This window comes from Rhinolophus sinicus, linkage group LG02 (genome assembly GCF_036562045.2).
Source record: "Rhinolophus sinicus isolate RSC01 linkage group LG02, ASM3656204v1, whole genome shotgun sequence".
Classification (NCBI taxonomy): Eukaryota; Metazoa; Chordata; class Mammalia; order Chiroptera; family Rhinolophidae; genus Rhinolophus; species Rhinolophus sinicus.
In genome coordinates, this window is record NC_133752.1 from 86,836,973 (window position 1) to 86,855,007 (window position 18,035).

The 18,035-nt window shown below is 34.1% G+C and overlaps 1 protein-coding gene across 1 annotated transcript in view; it reads left to right on the forward strand.

The window, feature by feature from the left end:
* MPP7 (MAGUK p55 scaffold protein 7) overlaps nt 1–18,035 on the forward strand; it is a 240,377-nt gene that overhangs the window by 195,479 nt on the left and 26,863 nt on the right. Inside the window, exon 12 of the mRNA XM_074324831.1 lies at nt 14,153–14,323. Within this exon, the coding sequence (XP_074180932.1) occupies nt 14,153–14,323 (171 nt within the window). The remainder of the gene's footprint in view (nt 1–14,152; nt 14,324–18,035) is intronic.

An 18,035-nucleotide genomic window follows, 5' to 3' on the forward strand; every position in this document is an offset into this window, starting at 1 on the left:
CTGAGTTTTCTTTTGTGTTCCCCATACCATAATTTTTGAAGATAATTTAAAAATTTGTAGTTTTAGCAAAGTAATATATGCATTAGGTTGAAGCATATGAAATTGCTGTTTTGCTAGGTCAAAAACCAACAGAATGTCAGCAATTTCACATGGCTCTATTTAATAAATTGTTTAAAAATCAAGTTGTATTTATTGCAAGTCTTGCAACCCAAATAGACCCTTTCCGTCTTCCTCCCTAGTCCCATGTTCTCCCTCAAGAGAAAACCACTTCAGCTCTGGTTAGCAGTTTTTTTCTGGTATTTACAGAAATAAAACTTTCTTATAATGCTATTATTTCTAGATTTTTTTCCCTAACATTTATTGAGTGCCTTGTATGTTCTAAACTGTCCTAGGCCCTGGAGTTTCAAGAGAGATCAAAACAAACATCCTTTCATTGAGTTTCCATATTGGGAATAGGGATGGAGACAGACAACTAAATAAATTATATAATACTTTATATGGTAATAATAAGCAAAAATGGGGTGATGGGGGAGTTGGGGAAATGGGGCTTCAAATTTCAATACAGTGGTTAAGGGAGGCCTCCCTGAGAAGGTCATGTTTGAACAAAAACCTGAAGGAGACGTGGGGTTGAGTGTCCCAAGGATTGAGACAAAGGCCTTGAAGCAGAGCCCTGATGAGTCGGAAGATCAGTGAGGAGACCACTATGGTCAGAGCAAGTGAACAAGGGAGGAATTTATAGGTTGTCGAGGTACCAGAATGGTTGTGGAGAGGAGAGAGGTAGAGGGGGATTCTTTGGCTCTTCTGTGTGAGATGAGAAATCATGGAAGGATTCTGAACAGAGCAATGACATGACGAGATATGTACACGTGTTTAAGAATCCTGCTGGCTGATCAGTTGAGAATGGACTGTAAAGGAGCAAGGGCAGAGGCAGGGGGATATGTGGTGATCCAGACAAGAAATGACTGTGGCTGGCACCAAGATATCAGTGGAGGGATTGAGAAGACTTGAGATTCTGGATACACTTTGAAAGTAGAATTGTCAGCATTTTCAGACACATTGGAGAATTACGATGAGTGCATGGATTTTGGACTTAGCAACTTTAACTTACTGAGATGGGACAGTCTTTCCATCTCAGTAAATGATGAATCCATATTTAGGTGGGGTAGAGATCAAGTTTTCCATTTGGGACATATTGAGTTTAAGATATCTAAACAAAGATGTCAAATGGGCAGTTGGATAGGCAGCTTTGAGTTCAGGGTAATGATTTGGAAGTGGTCAGAGTTAGATCAAATTTAAAGCCATGAGCTGAATGAGATCACCCTAAGATCAGAAACTACACAAGGATGTACATTCTTGACACTTAATTTAACATACTGGAAGTGTTAGCCAGAGCAGTTAGGCAAGGGAAAGAAATAAAAGGCCTCTAGGTTGGAAAGGAAGTAGAGAAACTGTTTGAAGATTACTTCATCTTTTTATAGATCATTTTTCTGCATCAACTGAGATGATCATGTGGCTTTTTTCCTTAATTCTACTAGTATAGTGTATATCATTGATTGATTTTTATATGTCGACCCAACCTGGCATTTTTAGGATAAATCCCACTTGGTCATGGTATATAATCCTTTTTATACGTTGCTGAATTTGAGTTGCTGGTATTTTGAGGAATTTGGATGTTGATCTATAGATTTTCTTTTTATGATATTTTTGTCTGATTTTGGTATTAGGGTAATACTGGCTTCATACAATGAGGGGGGAAGTGTTCCCTACTCTTACTATTTTTTGAAAGCATCTGTAAAGGACTGTGTTAACACATTGCGTACGGATCACAAGAGTCTTCGTTTTTTTCTGAGCCATGCGTTAAGGATGGATAACGAGAATTCTCGTTTTTACTATTTACTCTTTTTACTTTGCACATTTTATTGAATTATTTGTGTTTTGTTAATAACAAAGGAAGCTGCTTTCTGCAGTATCACACCAGGAGGGATTACTAACATCATAGGTGAGTAAATCCTAAAAAATTCCATAGAAAAATAATAAATGACATAGAAGCATTTACGCTTTAAAGAGAAGAGTGCATTTTAAAGTAGTTTCTTTTAAAAACCTTCCGGAACAGAGGGGTATGAGGGATTTAAACCCCGCCGTACGCAACGTGTTAATTATTCTCTAAACATTTGATATAATTCACCAGTGAAGCTATCATAGTCCTGGGTTTTTCTTTGTGGGAAGATTTTTGATTACCAATTCAGTCCCTTTGCTTGTGAAAGTTCTGTTCAGATTTTCTGTTTCTTTTTTCTGTTTCAGTAGTAAATCTGTAATAATTTGTCCATTTTCGTGTAAATTATCTAATTTGTTGGCATATAGTTGTTCATAGTATTTCCTTGTAATCTTTTTATTTTTTCAAGTTTGGTAGCAGTATCCCCTCTTTCATTCCTAATTTCAGTAATGTGAGTCCTCTCTCTTTCTTTTAAAGTTGGTCTATGTAGGTAAAGGCTTGTCAATTTTGATCTTTTCAAAGAATCAAAATTTGGTTTTGATATTTTTTCTATTCTAAGGCATGTTAAAATGTTATAATAAATTTCTACACTAAGTAGGAAATGTTAGTTTATTCTAAAATTTTGACATTTAACATTTTCCTCCTAATCTTCTGTATTAGTCAAGAAACAGAATGTGTGTGCACATACATATACATACATACATACATACATACATACATATATATATATATATATACACACACACACATACACACACACACACACACACACACACACACACACACACACACACAGAGAGAAAAAGAGAGTTTAAGGAATTGGCTCATGTGATTGTGGAGGCTTGGCAGGTCAGAATCTGCAGGGTAGGCCAGCTGGAGACCCAGAGAAGAGTTCTAGTTCAAGTCCAAAGGCCATTTACTGGCAGAATTCCTTTTTGCTCAGGGGAGGTTAATCTTTTTTCAACTGATTAGATGAAGCCCACCCATATTATGGAGGGTAATATGATCCAAATGCTAATCTCATTCAAAAAACACCATCACAGAAACATCCAAAATAACATTTGACAAAATGTCTGAGTACTGTATCCCAGCCAAGTTGACACATAAAATTAACCATCACGTTTTCCATTCTCCAATTCTACTTTAAATATATCTATGGTAGTTATTGCATTGAGGAAAATTTTACCCATTGGAGTTTTGATATATCTTGCACATCAAATGTTTCTCTCACTAAAGAAGTAATTTAAACAATACCAGTCAACAAAATGGAATAGATTTGTGACATTTTAGTCACTGGATATCATACTAATGACTGGTTGGTGCGTACCAAATCCCAACAGACACCACTACTTTAATAGATACATCTGAGTACCACTGATTTTAAAGAACATGCACATACAAAGTATAGTGCTATAGCTATTGCAGCAAGTGGCTCCTTTATCCAATTCAGGAAAGCTCTGGAATATAGTCAAGGGAGTTTCTAGAAGTTTAGCCTTGTCATGAGGGCTTTTCCAAGGACTATTTAGAAGAATTTCTGAGACCTTGGCTTATTTTAGAACCTTACCTTTGTCCCTCATCCACCTCCACACCTTGTATCTCCTGAGTCCACAGAAGGAGAGGAAAAACAAAAGTGATCTACCTTGCAGACAATTCCTTTGAACCAAAAATGGGACTACCCGGAGTCTACTTGTAAACCCATGACCACTGTTGATCTAAATTAGGCCAACAGCCCGTGAATACATTTATTTTCACTTTCTTTGAAGTACATAAAAATTAAGCACAAAACAGTATATGTAAGTAGCCCTTAACCTGATGACCAGTTACATTTTTGAAAAATACATTCCATGCCAAAATGATCTAAATGGAGTCTTTTGAAAGAAGTAACATTATAATATTCCAAGAACTGAATTTTATTTGTATAAGAATTGCATCTTAAAACCATATTTAATAAGCTATTGCTGATACAAATGTACACTATGTGGTATGATTCTTACTGATGTGTAACATACCACATTTTTTAGAGGTCAGCATATTTATCAATAAAAGATGTTTGGCCGTTACTATAGGAAGGAAGGAAAAAAAGCTCACTGAGTGGGTAGTGTAAGTGATGTGGTGTTTGAATAAAATGTTGTAATAATAAAGTAAATTGATAGTATGCTGTAAATATAAATTGCAGAAAATTGTACCTTTAAAGTTGAATTCTTATAAGTCAAGGGCTGCCTATATGTAAAGATTATCAAAACATTTACTATATACCGGGTTTCCCCGAAAATAAGATCTAGCTGGACAATTAGCTCTAATGTGTCTTTTGGAACAAAAATTAATATAAGACTCAGTCTTATTTTACTATAAGACCGCGTCTTATATAACATAAGACCCAGTCTTATGTAATAATAATATAATATAATACCGGGTCTTTTACATTAATTTTTGCTCCAAAAGACGCATTAGAGCTGATTGTCCGGCTAGATCTTATTTTCAGGGAAACACAGTATATATATATATATATATATATATATATATATATATATATATATATTTCATTTATATTTAATTATATATATGTATATATGTATACTATGTATATTTTTTAATTCGGTTTGGTGGATGGTGTGGAAGTTAGCGTATTTTTGCTGTGTCTCTGTTGGCGTCTAGAGAGTAATTTTGTACAATGGTCTGCTTTAAAGATTCTCCTTTTTCCTAATGCTGTGCAAAATAGTTCATATGAAGAATAATTTTTTTAAACATTGGTAAGAATTATAAAATGTTCTTCCTCTGGTTAATTCATTATAGACATCTCATTATAATCATTTCACAAAGCACTGCTTATCATGCATCTGTCTTCAAACATAATTTCTTGCAAATGATTTCCTGAAAAATCATCAATTTTTCTCCACTTCTGTCCTTGCTGGAGTACTTCATGCATTCTTTTAAAACAAGATCAGTTTTGGGACTTATGTAAGTTAAGACTGTTCTTTCTATTTAACTGAAGTGTTTACCATAAAGTTCAATAAGAACAAAACTGTCCACTTGCTGTTATTTCTTTTAAATGCTATTTACTCATCTCTACTTCTATGTTTTTTTCCTAACCCTATTTCTTATTTCTCCTATGTGTAAGCACCATTGATCCTCAACCATAGTGCCTTTTTTTAAATCTCGTGAAAATTCCCATTTCCACCAATATTCAGCCATTTTATTAAAGGATGTTATATAGGTAAATACAGCTATGTCTAAATATACTGCCTTAATGTTTCTCCAAAAAGTAAAATTTATAAAAAGAACATTTAGAAGCATTCTTTCAGAAGTGGTACAGGTTCTTTCTTGAACAAGAAAGAACTCTGCATAATCTCAACATGTCTGGAATTCTACTTGGAAATATTTTTTTCTGACAGAAAGAAACCATTCCTGCTTGGAGAATTTTAGGTTGCATAGATTCAACTTAAAAAAAATATTGAAATTTCAAATCCAATTTTCCCCTATTTTCAGAACTATATTTTTATATTCAATTTTATGTGTGCATACTGTATTTTCTCATAATTTTGAAAGTGTGTAAGAACTCATTTCTTTATTAGCTGGCTAACAGAAAATTAAATTCTATGGTTTCTGCTTTTTTATGGTAATGCTGTGCTATGCTTTAGAAAGAAATTGTCAGTGGTATCAGGAAACCTTTTTAAAACCTTAACAATTTGTTTTTCTTGGAAATCGCAAATTTAAATTTTATATTAGCTTCCATGACTTTTTTTAGCTTCCATGATTTTATTGGGTACTTTGAATTTCTATTTTTAACTTGAGATGAGTTGAAAGATTCAAGGTTATTTGTGGCATTTGAACTTTTTTTTTAAGTTTTATTGAGAGCGACTTTGATCGTATAATATTCCAGAGATGAATTTTCTGTTAGTTTGTTCAAAAGCCTTTTCCCCTTCGTATACACAATTAGCATCTATACAGTTGGTAAATGTAATCCATGATAACATTCCTGTTTCACAAGTGATTTCACCCCCTGACACTCTTTTATAAAGGTGAGTATAGAAGCTGATTTCCCTATCTGCTTCAGATCTCAGTAACTTTTGTAGTTTTTTATTGGAATTTCTTTTCAATTTATACCTCTTCCCAAGATTTTTACTTGTTGCTTTAAGATGATCTTAATTATCCTCCATTGTCTTTGAGATAATTTTATAATTGTCATACTATGGTAGCGTCATTTCAACAGTAATTTTGTCTTAGGATCTTGTTACTACATGGTTGTTACATGTCTGTTAGGATTTATATAATTATAACAGCATTGGCTTTATATTAAAAATGTTGATTTTAATGGTAATTTTCAATGTTTTATTGTCAGGACCCTAACATTGTGTAATAGTTTTCAGCTGCTTAGCTTTTATTAATGTCTACATGGTTTGTTGGTTTTTTTGTCATCTTTAAAAGGTCACTTATATTAAAAATTTCTCTTCCTTGTAATTAAGGTAGCAATTGAACTAGTTAAATATTTGCTTGGTCAAACCAATCCAGTGTTTTAAGATACAAAAAAATATTTTCATACAATATTTTTGGTAGTTCTTCCAAATTAAAAATATCCACATTTTAGTATATTTAAGGAAGACAAAAGAATTAAAATGTTTATTTTTATCTCCTTTTAAGAAAGTAGGCAGTTTTCTTGATTTGTATCAAATAAGTGTGTTTCTTTAAAAAAAATTAGGAACTTTAAAGTGGATTCTTCTATAAATCTCTAATTTTTGAACTGCCTATGTCCAATATTACTCTGTTATGATTAAAACAGGTTTCACTGAGACTCTTCTTTTTCCAATTCTACAAACATTTATAAAAAAAACATCTATTTAAAGCTTATTATTTTTAAAAATTGGGAATGCATAATACCTGATGTTGTTAGACCAGTTTGTGACATGAAAGAAACGTAACCAAAGATTGAAATTGTCCTATTTGAAAATTGCAAGTGGTAACATAATAGTATTTGTTTTCTTTGAATTAACAGGAAGGCAGGTACCACTTCACTCTTGTTCACATGAATTTTTTTGAGGCTGTTAATGTTGGTGGTGAGTTACCTTGACTCTGTTGGAGGCTCTTTTGTGTGAACGTACATGTTTGTTTATAAAATAATCATGTATTTTTAATAAAATGCCATCCTAAATGTCAAAAAATTAAGAAAAAGTAATATCACTAAAATTATATATATTGACATAAATTTACACTGAAGTTACTTATTTATGGGAATCAAAGAATATGATAATGATTTCTATTTTAAAAAAGATTTCCCATTCATTTTTCAGTTTTGTTGTAAGTTTTCTAAACCCTGACTGCTTTTCTTTTATCATCGTCACTTCTTAGGTTATGACTCCTGGTTCTCTGTTTATCTTCCTTGACCTTTGATCTTTAGTTCTCATACTGTGTTCTTATTTTATAAAAAAACTGTTTTCCATTATTTTTAGTTTCATTGCTTTTTTAATATTTTAATTTATTTGTTATTCTTTCTATTGTGAATATAAAAAATTGGCCGATTTACAGTAATCATTTAAAAATATAGAAAACTAGAACCTGCCTCTGAGACAGTCAAAATGTATTTTGTGTTATATGTTGATGTAACCGCACAAATTCATCTGCCAATACTAGAGTTCATTTGTTTGGTTGTTCATATATTACGAAGTATGTGTTTTTGTGGTGGTTTTTCTTTTAACTATAAAATTATGCAATATTATGGAAAAGTTTGAAAAATAGAACAAAATAATTGCCCACAGCTGTCTCTCCCCAACACAACCATTGTCTGTTTTTATACATTTTCTTCCACATTTCTGTATTCATACCAATTTTTAAATTAGTGCAAAAGTAACTCAGAGTGTAAGTATGAACGACTATTGTATTCTGTCCAATTTTTTCCATTTATTATAGCAAATGCATTTCTATGTTGCCGTATTGTTTTATAATTATAATTTTAATGGCTTCAACCCAGTTTCTTTTCATAATTTAATTAATGTTTCCTATATTTCTGTATATTATGGATGCTTCAAGTTTTTTACTGTTAAAAATAAATCACTAACATTTGAAATGATAGGATTGGCAGGTATAAAACTTATCTACAATATGAAGCTTATTTTAATAAATTATTCTTAATTTACATTATGTAAGCATTAAATGTAATACTCTTGATGAATGGTGTTATATAAATAAAATGTAGTGAAGTAGCTTTGAAAATGACCAAATCACAATTGAGTTTAATTTTTATTTACTTAAGAGAAATGTCAAAATCTAATTACACAGATTAAGGGTACTTGCTAAAAATTCTTCATTTCTAGCCATGAGCCTATGTTGTGAAATCCCTTAAACTACAAGTATTTTGGGAATATTATCTATGTCCCCTAGTAGATCTGGAGTTTATTGAGGGCAGTGACACAGTTTTATATATTTCTGTATTTTATACATCATCTTGCATACAAAGGGGTATCAAAAATGTATTTAATTATATTTGAAAAAAATGTCTTCTAAGAGAAAAAGAGCTTATAATTTTAATCCCTAAATTGAACTGCTGCTCCTCTTTGATATTTTTTCCTATTATTTCATAAAGTAACAAAGCTCATCATTTTTTCTGTTATACATCTATGTATGTAGAATAACATTTCAAACCTTCTTCTTGACATTCTTTCATCATTTAATATTTCTACCAAAGCCTTGCCAATCACTTTTTTAAAATTACATTAAAAGAAGAGCTAGTTAAACCTCTGGGTTGTTATACCTACAGCACTGGGTTACTGTGAGAATTAAATGAACTAATCCATGTAAAGCGCTTCGAGTGGTTTCTGCCTTCTAGTAAGTTCTCAATAAATATCAACTACTTCTAATGTTTTGGTATTGATGCTATTAACAAGAAAATTATCTAAACTCAGACTAAGAATCACCTTATTTTATTTTTTTGTCATGACATAATAAATCATCTGATACTCCAGGACAAAGTATATATCAACATAAAGTAGTAAACGGATTGTTCAGTAAGAATTTTGGGGACCATTGGTTAATTACTTAAGAAAATATAAAGTTACAGCCTCACCTCACAATCTTGATCTCATGATTACAGCTGAGTGATTCCAGATGGAATAAAAAAAATTAAGTGTAAAGCTATGCAACACATTTTTTTAAACTTAAGAAAATATAGGTGACTGTATATCAGACCTAAGGATAGGAAAGTCATAAAAACAGTGGAAGAAATCACAAAGGAAAGAAATTCACAGATTCAAATACAGGAACATTTAGTTAAAGTTTCTTCAAAAAGGAAAACTGAAACTCTTAAAATGTCTTTGCAACAAATAGAGCAAGGGACTATGACCTTAAAAGATACATGTGTGTATTGTTATTAATATTTAGGAAGACCCTAATCAAAAAGTGATCAAAATGTATCAACCAACAATTTACAGAAAAAATAAGAAATGCAAATGAGTAATAAACGTGAAAAAAGTTCAGCTCCATTAACAGTTAAAAATGAAATGCTATACAATTTTTCACTTGTAAAATCACTAAAGGCTTTAAAGCGATTAGAAGTCCTTTTATGAGAGAATGGTAATATGGGCAATTGTACTTACTGCTGGTGGAAATGTGCACTGTTATTAACTGAGCTGAGAGGCATTTGGGCCAGATCTATCTAGGTTCGAGCAATTTGTCCTAATGAAATCGTCAGTGACATGGACTAAAGGGAATGTGCAGGGATATTTATTGCAGTCTTTTTGAAATAAGGAGCAGATAACAAGCAACGGAAATGTCACTTTCTATAGTGAAAAATAAATTTAACTTTAAACACAGCTGTACAATTAAATGATAAGTTAACACGTCATCGTAAATTATTTCTACTGGAAAATATGAGATACGAAGTGTCTCCTTGTGATTAGGGGCTGACCTGCACCTGCGGTCTTATTCTAAAGTCACTTTCCTATTGTAATAATATTAAGTTGCCATTCCTTTAAAACACACAAATCTCTAGCAGCTGTGGGTAAGCGCCGTGGAAAAAGCCTGTCCATAAAAATGTTGAGCCAATTATAAATTACAAAAATGTGAAATATAAGGAAAATATATTTTGTGTAAAAAAGTCTCATTCTTACTGTTCCTTCTTTTTTTTAAGCCAGCTTTTGCTCAGACTTGGGCACTGAGAATGAAGAGGAATGAAATAGGTTCTAGGTTACTTAGATGGCACGTAATATTTGCTCCTTTCCTGACATAGAATCCACTCTCCTCTAAGCTTAGATGTAACCAAGGTGTGTGGTCACATCACCCATCATGTTATCGAAGTTTGAAAATAAGTCTCTGGACTGCCTTGAAAGGCAAGCCAAGTGTGCTGTCACTTCTGACGACCCGTGCAGGATAGATGCTAGGAACATAAGCTGTTCTGTTTTTTAGTTTGAGAAGTAATCATAAGCAAGTACTCTGGAATTCATAGTTTTTATCATGACCTCTGTTGTGGCTGTTTTATTGGTTGCTCTGACTTGGAATATTTCTTTTCTGTTTTGTTTGTTTGTTTGTTTTTACTCTGTGTTTATATGGATGTTTATATACATATGTATATATGTGTATGTATGCATATGTGTATATATGTATTGTGTGATGTAAATATGGAGCACAAGTGTATGTGGGTCAGGGGAGTAAATGATCATAACTAAGAAAGACAAGAGAAGGATGCCCTTTAAATTTAAATATAGTACCAGAAATAACATACATCCCTAGAAAGAGTCTCTAAAAAAATGATAGTTAATGCACACTAAATCTTTCTGTTGTATGTCTTTAACATGCCGCACTACTTTAAGAGGGTACTTTTAATAGTTAACATATCTAAATCTGGCTTTAATTTTAATATTTGGTCTCTTTTATAAACATTAGCCAGTTAAAAACTTATTAATAAGCCCCTTAATTTATTTTTCCCTTTCTTACTAGACTGTGTGTTGTGGGAACGGAGAGGTATAACATGCTCCTGCCTTCAAGGTTCTTTCAATAAGTTGGACACATAATTAAGTACTATGTAATTTATACCTATTGTGTATAGGTATTTACCACATGCCAGGTATTGGGCCAATGGTTTACAGCAATTATTTAATTCTTAACACTGTGAAGTAGGTACTATGATGATGCTTAATTTAAAGTTGAGGAAATGAGCTTTTGAGAAGTTTTTGAAAAGATGGCAAGTCCCGCAGCTGGAAAGTGAGTGGGGCCAAACCCAGACCTGTCTACCTCCCACTTTGCTTTTTCACGCTGCTCTGATAGTATTGGTGTGATGACCCGACTGCCTTTTCCCCTTTGTTTTGTAAACAAGCATATTGGGCCGAGGCACCTAAGCTCATTACTTGTGGGAATTCCCCTTGCTTGGTAGTCGCCACCTGGTGAATGGATGTGAATGAGGTCAGGAACCGTGTATCATGGTGCACAGGCAAGTACAGTGACAGTGACATCTCTGCTGGCCAGATAGGGAGCAAGGGACATAGCGGCCCCCATGGACTCCGGAGTTCTCCCAGCTCTAAGCCTTGCTATATGCAGTGTTCTGTTCTTTTGTCTGCCTCTTAGAATTTTCTCATAAAAGTACCAAAATGTCCTGCTTTTTTTTTGGTTGAAATTTACATTAAGAAAATGAAACAGGAATGGTAGGATTTTTATTGTTGCCTTTTAACATTCAATTTAGTAAATTTTACCAAGCACCTCTTCTGTGCCGAGCACGTCCAACTAGCATCACCACATCACCCCACCTTTGACATCTCTAGACCCTTGCATTAGAAATCTGATTACCTCTCTCTTTTCTCCATGATTCCTTTATTGTTTATGATGAAAATAAAAACTTAAGTTAATTGTAAAGACCCATTCAGGTTAACACTCTCACTAAAATTCAAGATTGAGTTGTGATTTGTGCATCAGAAGTTTTTCAGGTTTTCACTTTTGGACTTTATTTGCTTTGGAGGAGGCATTTATGTCCTAGTTAGATCCATTCCTGTGCCAAAAGTCTGTAGTAACTTGACAAAAACCCTTGCCCGTGCTAGGAATAACTGAAGAAATTTCTACGTGCTTATCCTATAATTGCTTTCAATGAGACAAGAACTGCGGGAACCTGAAATTAGAACACAATGAAATACCAGAATGGAAAAGTTGGAACAGCTAATGTGTCATTTTTGTGTTAAACCAGAAGCCATTGTATACTGGATTCCAGTGTGGGTCAGCAGTCACAGGTGACTGTTGGGGTGGGGTTGGGATAGGATAACTAATTTCTGCAAATTAGGAAGAGATGATTGTCTGGGAACCACTCTGCTAAAACACGGGGAGGAGTTGTAAGAATCACAGCTACTGCTGGTGTGGTGTTGCAATGACTCTGAGATACAAAGAAGGGACTATTTTTCCATGTTCTTATGAGTCTTCCTACAATCCTAGAAAACAAGAGAAATAAAAAATAATATGCAATGTGTTCTCTGATCTTTGACATAGAAGTTTGAATGCTGTCTGCACACGTGATTTTTGAATTCACACATCTTTTCTTCATCCTAGGACCAAGTTGGCCCATTTCCCCTTTTGCTTCCTTCAGATCTCATAATTTTTTGTAAAATACCAACGTGTTTCATCAGTTACCCTGTTAATTTTTTGCTCTTTATCTTTGATAAGAGGGCTTGAGGGTGATTATCTTCCTTGTTTCAAATCCTTTGTGAATGTTTTCCCTCAAATAATCTGAGTATTTCCTCAAAAATCAGAATGATTCTTGGTGGCCCACAGGAATATATTATCAGATAACCTTTTATCTCACTATTCTTAATATCTTGGTTGGTTTTTATTAAATTGTGAATCTATAAGGTGAGTGATATAACTCCATAGTCATTGATAGTTGTTTTTAATACAGCCTTTATTTTGAATCCTATTAACTTCTTAAACCCAATGATAATAATTATTCTTTTTTCTTTATGTTCCCTAAAATCATGCATTTTAATTATTACATTCTTATGTTTTGTTATAAAATAAATTTATTTTTTAAGAAAGTTTTCTTAAAAATTTAATCAATATTATTTTTAAAGAGACTATTTTATAGATTTAAAATGTACTTGTGTTTTCTTTTGTACTATGGAGCTGATATAGAATATATATAATATTTTAATAAGCAGGCTATTTTCTCTCCCTTAAAGTCTAGATTTTGAGAGATCATAATGGTTGGTTAGGTCAAGAATTGACTGTACATCTTACTGAATTCTTGAATGATGTGTACGATAAATATCACTGTTCTAGAAAAGAAATAAAACTAGAATGATGCAACAACATGAAGAGCAAGCAGAATGAAACGGGAATTGACCAAGAAAAGGAACGCTTGCAAAATCAGCTTTTTAAGCCCACGTGTTAAATGATAGCAGTGAGCTGGAGAGAACTCTTTTAAGCAGACATGAAATTTATTTAAATACTTTAAAAATTAGTAAAAGATCATATGACCTATTGATAAGTGTACACAATTGAGACTGTGAAACTTATTTCCAAATTTTAGTCGGCTTCAAATCAGAAAAACAGAATTTCCCTAGAAGAAAAAGGACGTGAGGCTCAGTCATGTACTCTATCCCCATGGAGTCTCATAAAAGTTAAAGAACTTGCTTTGAGGGATAGGCTGATTCTATCAGCCTGATCCATGCACAGGCCTTTTTGACACTCTGCTCTCCCTAATTTAGTTTTCTTTCTATTTAGCAATAGATGCTGTCTGCCACAGGTATGTTGTTAGGCTATGCTTAGAGTATGATGTAAAATATTCCAGTATTTATGAAGGAGACAATTCATCATTTATTTTTAAAATGTTAAGTGCTTTTAACTTTTTCTTACCAAATAGGTTCATCAATCAGTCCATGATAAATTATCTGACTTGTTTATTTTGCTTTATAACAGTGATTTTACTCATTGACTTCTGAAAAGAACTCTTTATGATTTAGAACCAAATAAAATTTATATCGTTGTAACTATATAATTAAATGGTAGATGATTCTCGTATAAATTGTTTTAATGAAATTGTATAGTTTCTATTTTCGTTTTCTTACTAACTGTACTTATAATGGTATTATGATGAATAAAACCTGACCCAACTTTGAGGGTTTGTTATTTTTGCTTTTGGGCGGTTTATTTTTTTTAGTTCTAATTACTAAAAACAATTTTTTTTTTTTGTATTTACAGCTGGTTTTAGAAGAAGTTTCCGTCTCAGTAGAAAAGATAAGAAAACAAATAAATCCATGTATGAATGCAAGAAGAGTGATCAGTATGATACAGCTGATGTACCCACATATGAGGAAGTGACACCCTATCGGCGACAAAGTAACGAGAAATACAGACTTGTTGTGTTGGTTGGTAAGTGTTTGCTTTTGTGTGCAATTTTTACGAAATAAGTGAGATAGTAAGGATTTAACCTCAAAGAACATCATGCTTAAAGTTTTCAAGCTAAAAAAATCTCACCACTTGTTCACATAGACCCTGCCCACCCTCACCCTCCTGGGGTCAGGTCAACAGGCTTGTTGCGTCTGCTCTGTTTCCGCTGCGCTATCCAGGCATGGCCGCTCATCGGACATGTCATTTCTCTTTCATTTTCCCTCTCCTTAAAATTCTCCAACCATTCCTAAAGTATCCTAGGCTGATTTTTCTGGTCTTTATCCCTCCCTAGTCTATTCTCATTTTTTGGCATCCCACCAGGGCTAATTCTCCCAGCACCAAGGAAAGGCACTGGGTTTCCTCTTACCTGCTCTGTCTTCAGATTTCAGGGACTGCTCCTCAGTAGTTTTTGATAGTACAGACAGCAGCAGTGTCAGCGTTCAAGGGCGGAGCTCTCCCCTTCCCATTGACCTCCAGCCCCTATTCCAGGGCTTCTCAAACTTCCATAGACATTGAGTCACCTAAAGATCTTGTTAACATGCAGTTTCTGATCATCAGAGGTGAGACCAGAGATTCTGCATCTCTAACAAGTTCCCAGATGCTGCTGATGCTCCTTTCCCAGCTTGATTTGGGAGTGCTTTTTGCTTTTCAGCTATTATTATGGTTATAATGCAAATGTAGTGAGATGCCAGGCTGTGCACACCAGGAAAGCCTCCTTGCTCTGTTTGAATGGATTCAGTTGCCATTACCTTCTTTTGCTGCAGGTGGTAAACTGGCTCCCATTTATTCTGATTTTCTGCTTCTCATATCACACTTGGTTTGTACTTTGGCATCATGTGTTGTAATGATGGCTTTAAAACCTTTGGTTTGTCTTAATCCGCTGTTCCGGGATTGTTCATTGATACCGGGTTTCCCTGAAAATAAGACCTAGCTGGACAATCAGCTCTAATGCATCTTTTGGAGCAAAAATTAATATAAGACCCAGTCTTATTTTACTATAATACAAGACTGGGTCTTATATAAGACTGAGTATAATATTATATAATACCAGGTCTAATATAATATAATAAATAATATAAGACTGCATCTTATATTAATTTTTGCCCCAAAAGACGCATTCGAGCTGATTGTCTGACTAGGTCTTATTTTCGGGGAAACACGGTATTTCAGATTTGGCTTTTCTGTTTTGACTAACTGATTTATTATTTCCAGCCTTTATTCTGAAATTCCTATAAGAAAAATAACTATTTGAAACTCTTTAGCCCCTAACACTTTATTTCCCTATTTTGGAGCAATTGCTGGTATAATGGAATTTTTATTTTTTCGATCCCGCACTTATCCTCACTGTGGCCTTTTGTGGAGCATGACATTCCATAGTGAATCCAGTGACAGCCAGGGTCCTTGTCTCTAACTCTCCTTCAAAAGTGTTTCCTATAATTTGCTTTCTTCCTTGTGGTCATTCATTGCTCAGAAAACCTTTTTGCTGGTATGTCTGGCACATTTGTAGCATCAGTAGTTTAGAGTTGATTTTCTGGAGAAATCCCCATCTGTTATATCCCTTGAGGCAGGCTAGTGTAGACGTAAGAAGCGGGTCTCTGCGTTCCAATGCTGCTGTGCTCTTCAGCAGCCGTGTGACACCTGCACATTCCAGATTTTCTCCGGGCTTCTGTTTCTTCATCTGAAACATCAGAACAATAAGAGCACCTGCTTTCTAGGTCTGTCTGAGGGTTAAATGAAATGATATTTGCAAAGGCTTAGATCAATTCCTGGCACCATAGTAAGCTTTTAATAGAAAGTAGCTCTTCAATGTTAACTAAAAACACCAACAAGATAAGCATGAAATGTTCAAATATGAATAGCCTGCTGCCAATTTTGAACCTCAGTGTTCAAAACACTTGGAAGTTCAGTTAGATTATTTAGCAGTTTACCATCTAAAAGAGGGATTCAAGGAGTAGACTTGAAATTTTGGAAATTCTGGATTGTTCCAGAATTAACTGTTTACTTTTCATGATTGTAAAAGTCAAACACTTAGGAAATCGTTTCTTGGCTCCTCCAGCAAGGATAGGAAGATGGAAAGAGTATAAGCATCGTGGTCTTCCTGAAGCCTAATAAGTTTTTTCCCAGTGTTTTCAAAGCCATTGGGAATAATGGTGTTTGCCTTGAAACTTGGTAGATAAATATTGTTAAGGAAGTACACGGTAGTATTTTCTCTCTCTTATCACAATATTGCATGGGGTTTTTTTGGATCTTAGTATTTAAGAAATTAACACCCACCAAGTTGTTAACATGGAAAAATATGACAGTGGAAGACTTTGAGCTTGATCAGAAGCATTTCATTTTTGTCTTCATTTTGTCAGGGTGCTATTCCAAAGCCGTGTGTGGCAGCCACTAAACATCTTCGTGACAGCTTCTGTTCTATCTCCTCCTGCATTTAAAAGCATTTTCCAAAAAGTATGTTAAGACGAAATGCCAGGCATTTAGTACATTTTTTACATGTTTTATCTTTAGTGAAATCTGACTTTTTAAAAAGTAAAGTGATAAAGCCAACAATCTATTGTGTTTGCAGGGGAGGGAGCTGGGAGAAAGCTTTGGTGCTAAAAAACTATAAAACACTTTTTATAACATAAGCCAATAGAAGAGCAAAAATTCATCTTGTGGGTATTCAGACAGTTTGTGACTTGTTCTGTCTGTTAATGAGGCAGAAGAGGAAACTCATAATAAATCGTTTTGTGTATTTCACATCTGTAGCTTAGCACTAAGTACTGGTCTGCTCTTCTTTGTGCTGAGTCTTATATGCTGCCTAAGGACTGCTTTGCAGAGATGTTTTGAATAGGCATTTATAACACTGTCATCATTTTCCCGTAAACCTGGCAGAATAAAATATCTCCCACATAAAGCAGAGAGAAAAGGAACTCAAAACTAAATGTAAATGTTACTATGTTTGTTAGAAATCCCATAGCTTTTGTTGAACTTTGAGTGAAGGCTTGTAGGAATTAGTCTACTCTAAAGGGTTTTATATAGACCCTGTAACCCCCAAAGTCATCGAATTTATGAGTGTGTGATGGATTTTAAATTATAAACCTTGCATATGAGAGGTAAATATGATCTTTACTGGAATCACAGTTGGCTTTTCTTTATGCCATTGGTTCATCTTAAATATTTATACTCCAACTTAATTTCTGGGCGTAAATTACAATTATGTTTATCCAGCTAATTTTTATGGAGTACCAGCTGCGCCAGACAGTGTCCTCAGCACCTGGGTTTGTCACTGAGCAACACAAACACTCTTGCCCTTGTGGTGTTTACATTCTAATGGGAGGAGACAGACAAAATCATACTCCTAATAAATTAGTGATAAAGTCACGTGTATGGTTGTTTGGCCAAGATAAATGCTGGAGAAGAAAATTAAAGCAGAGACGCATCGGGGAATCAGGAGTCTGAGATTTTGAATCAGGAGATCATGGTACCTCATGGAAAAGGTCACATTTTTAAACAGACTCTAAAGTAAGGAAGTTATCCATGCCCTCTTCTACTTAGCTAAGGAAGGCAGGCATGGTTTTATTTTTGTCTTTTAATTTCATTGCACTTTTGTCATAGCCCTGAGCTAGAGGTGAGGCAGTACTTTGTCAGTCTGTATAAGTATGGTATAAGTAGCTGCTTTGGAAAAATGATGCTCTTGGTCAAGCTTCCCAGT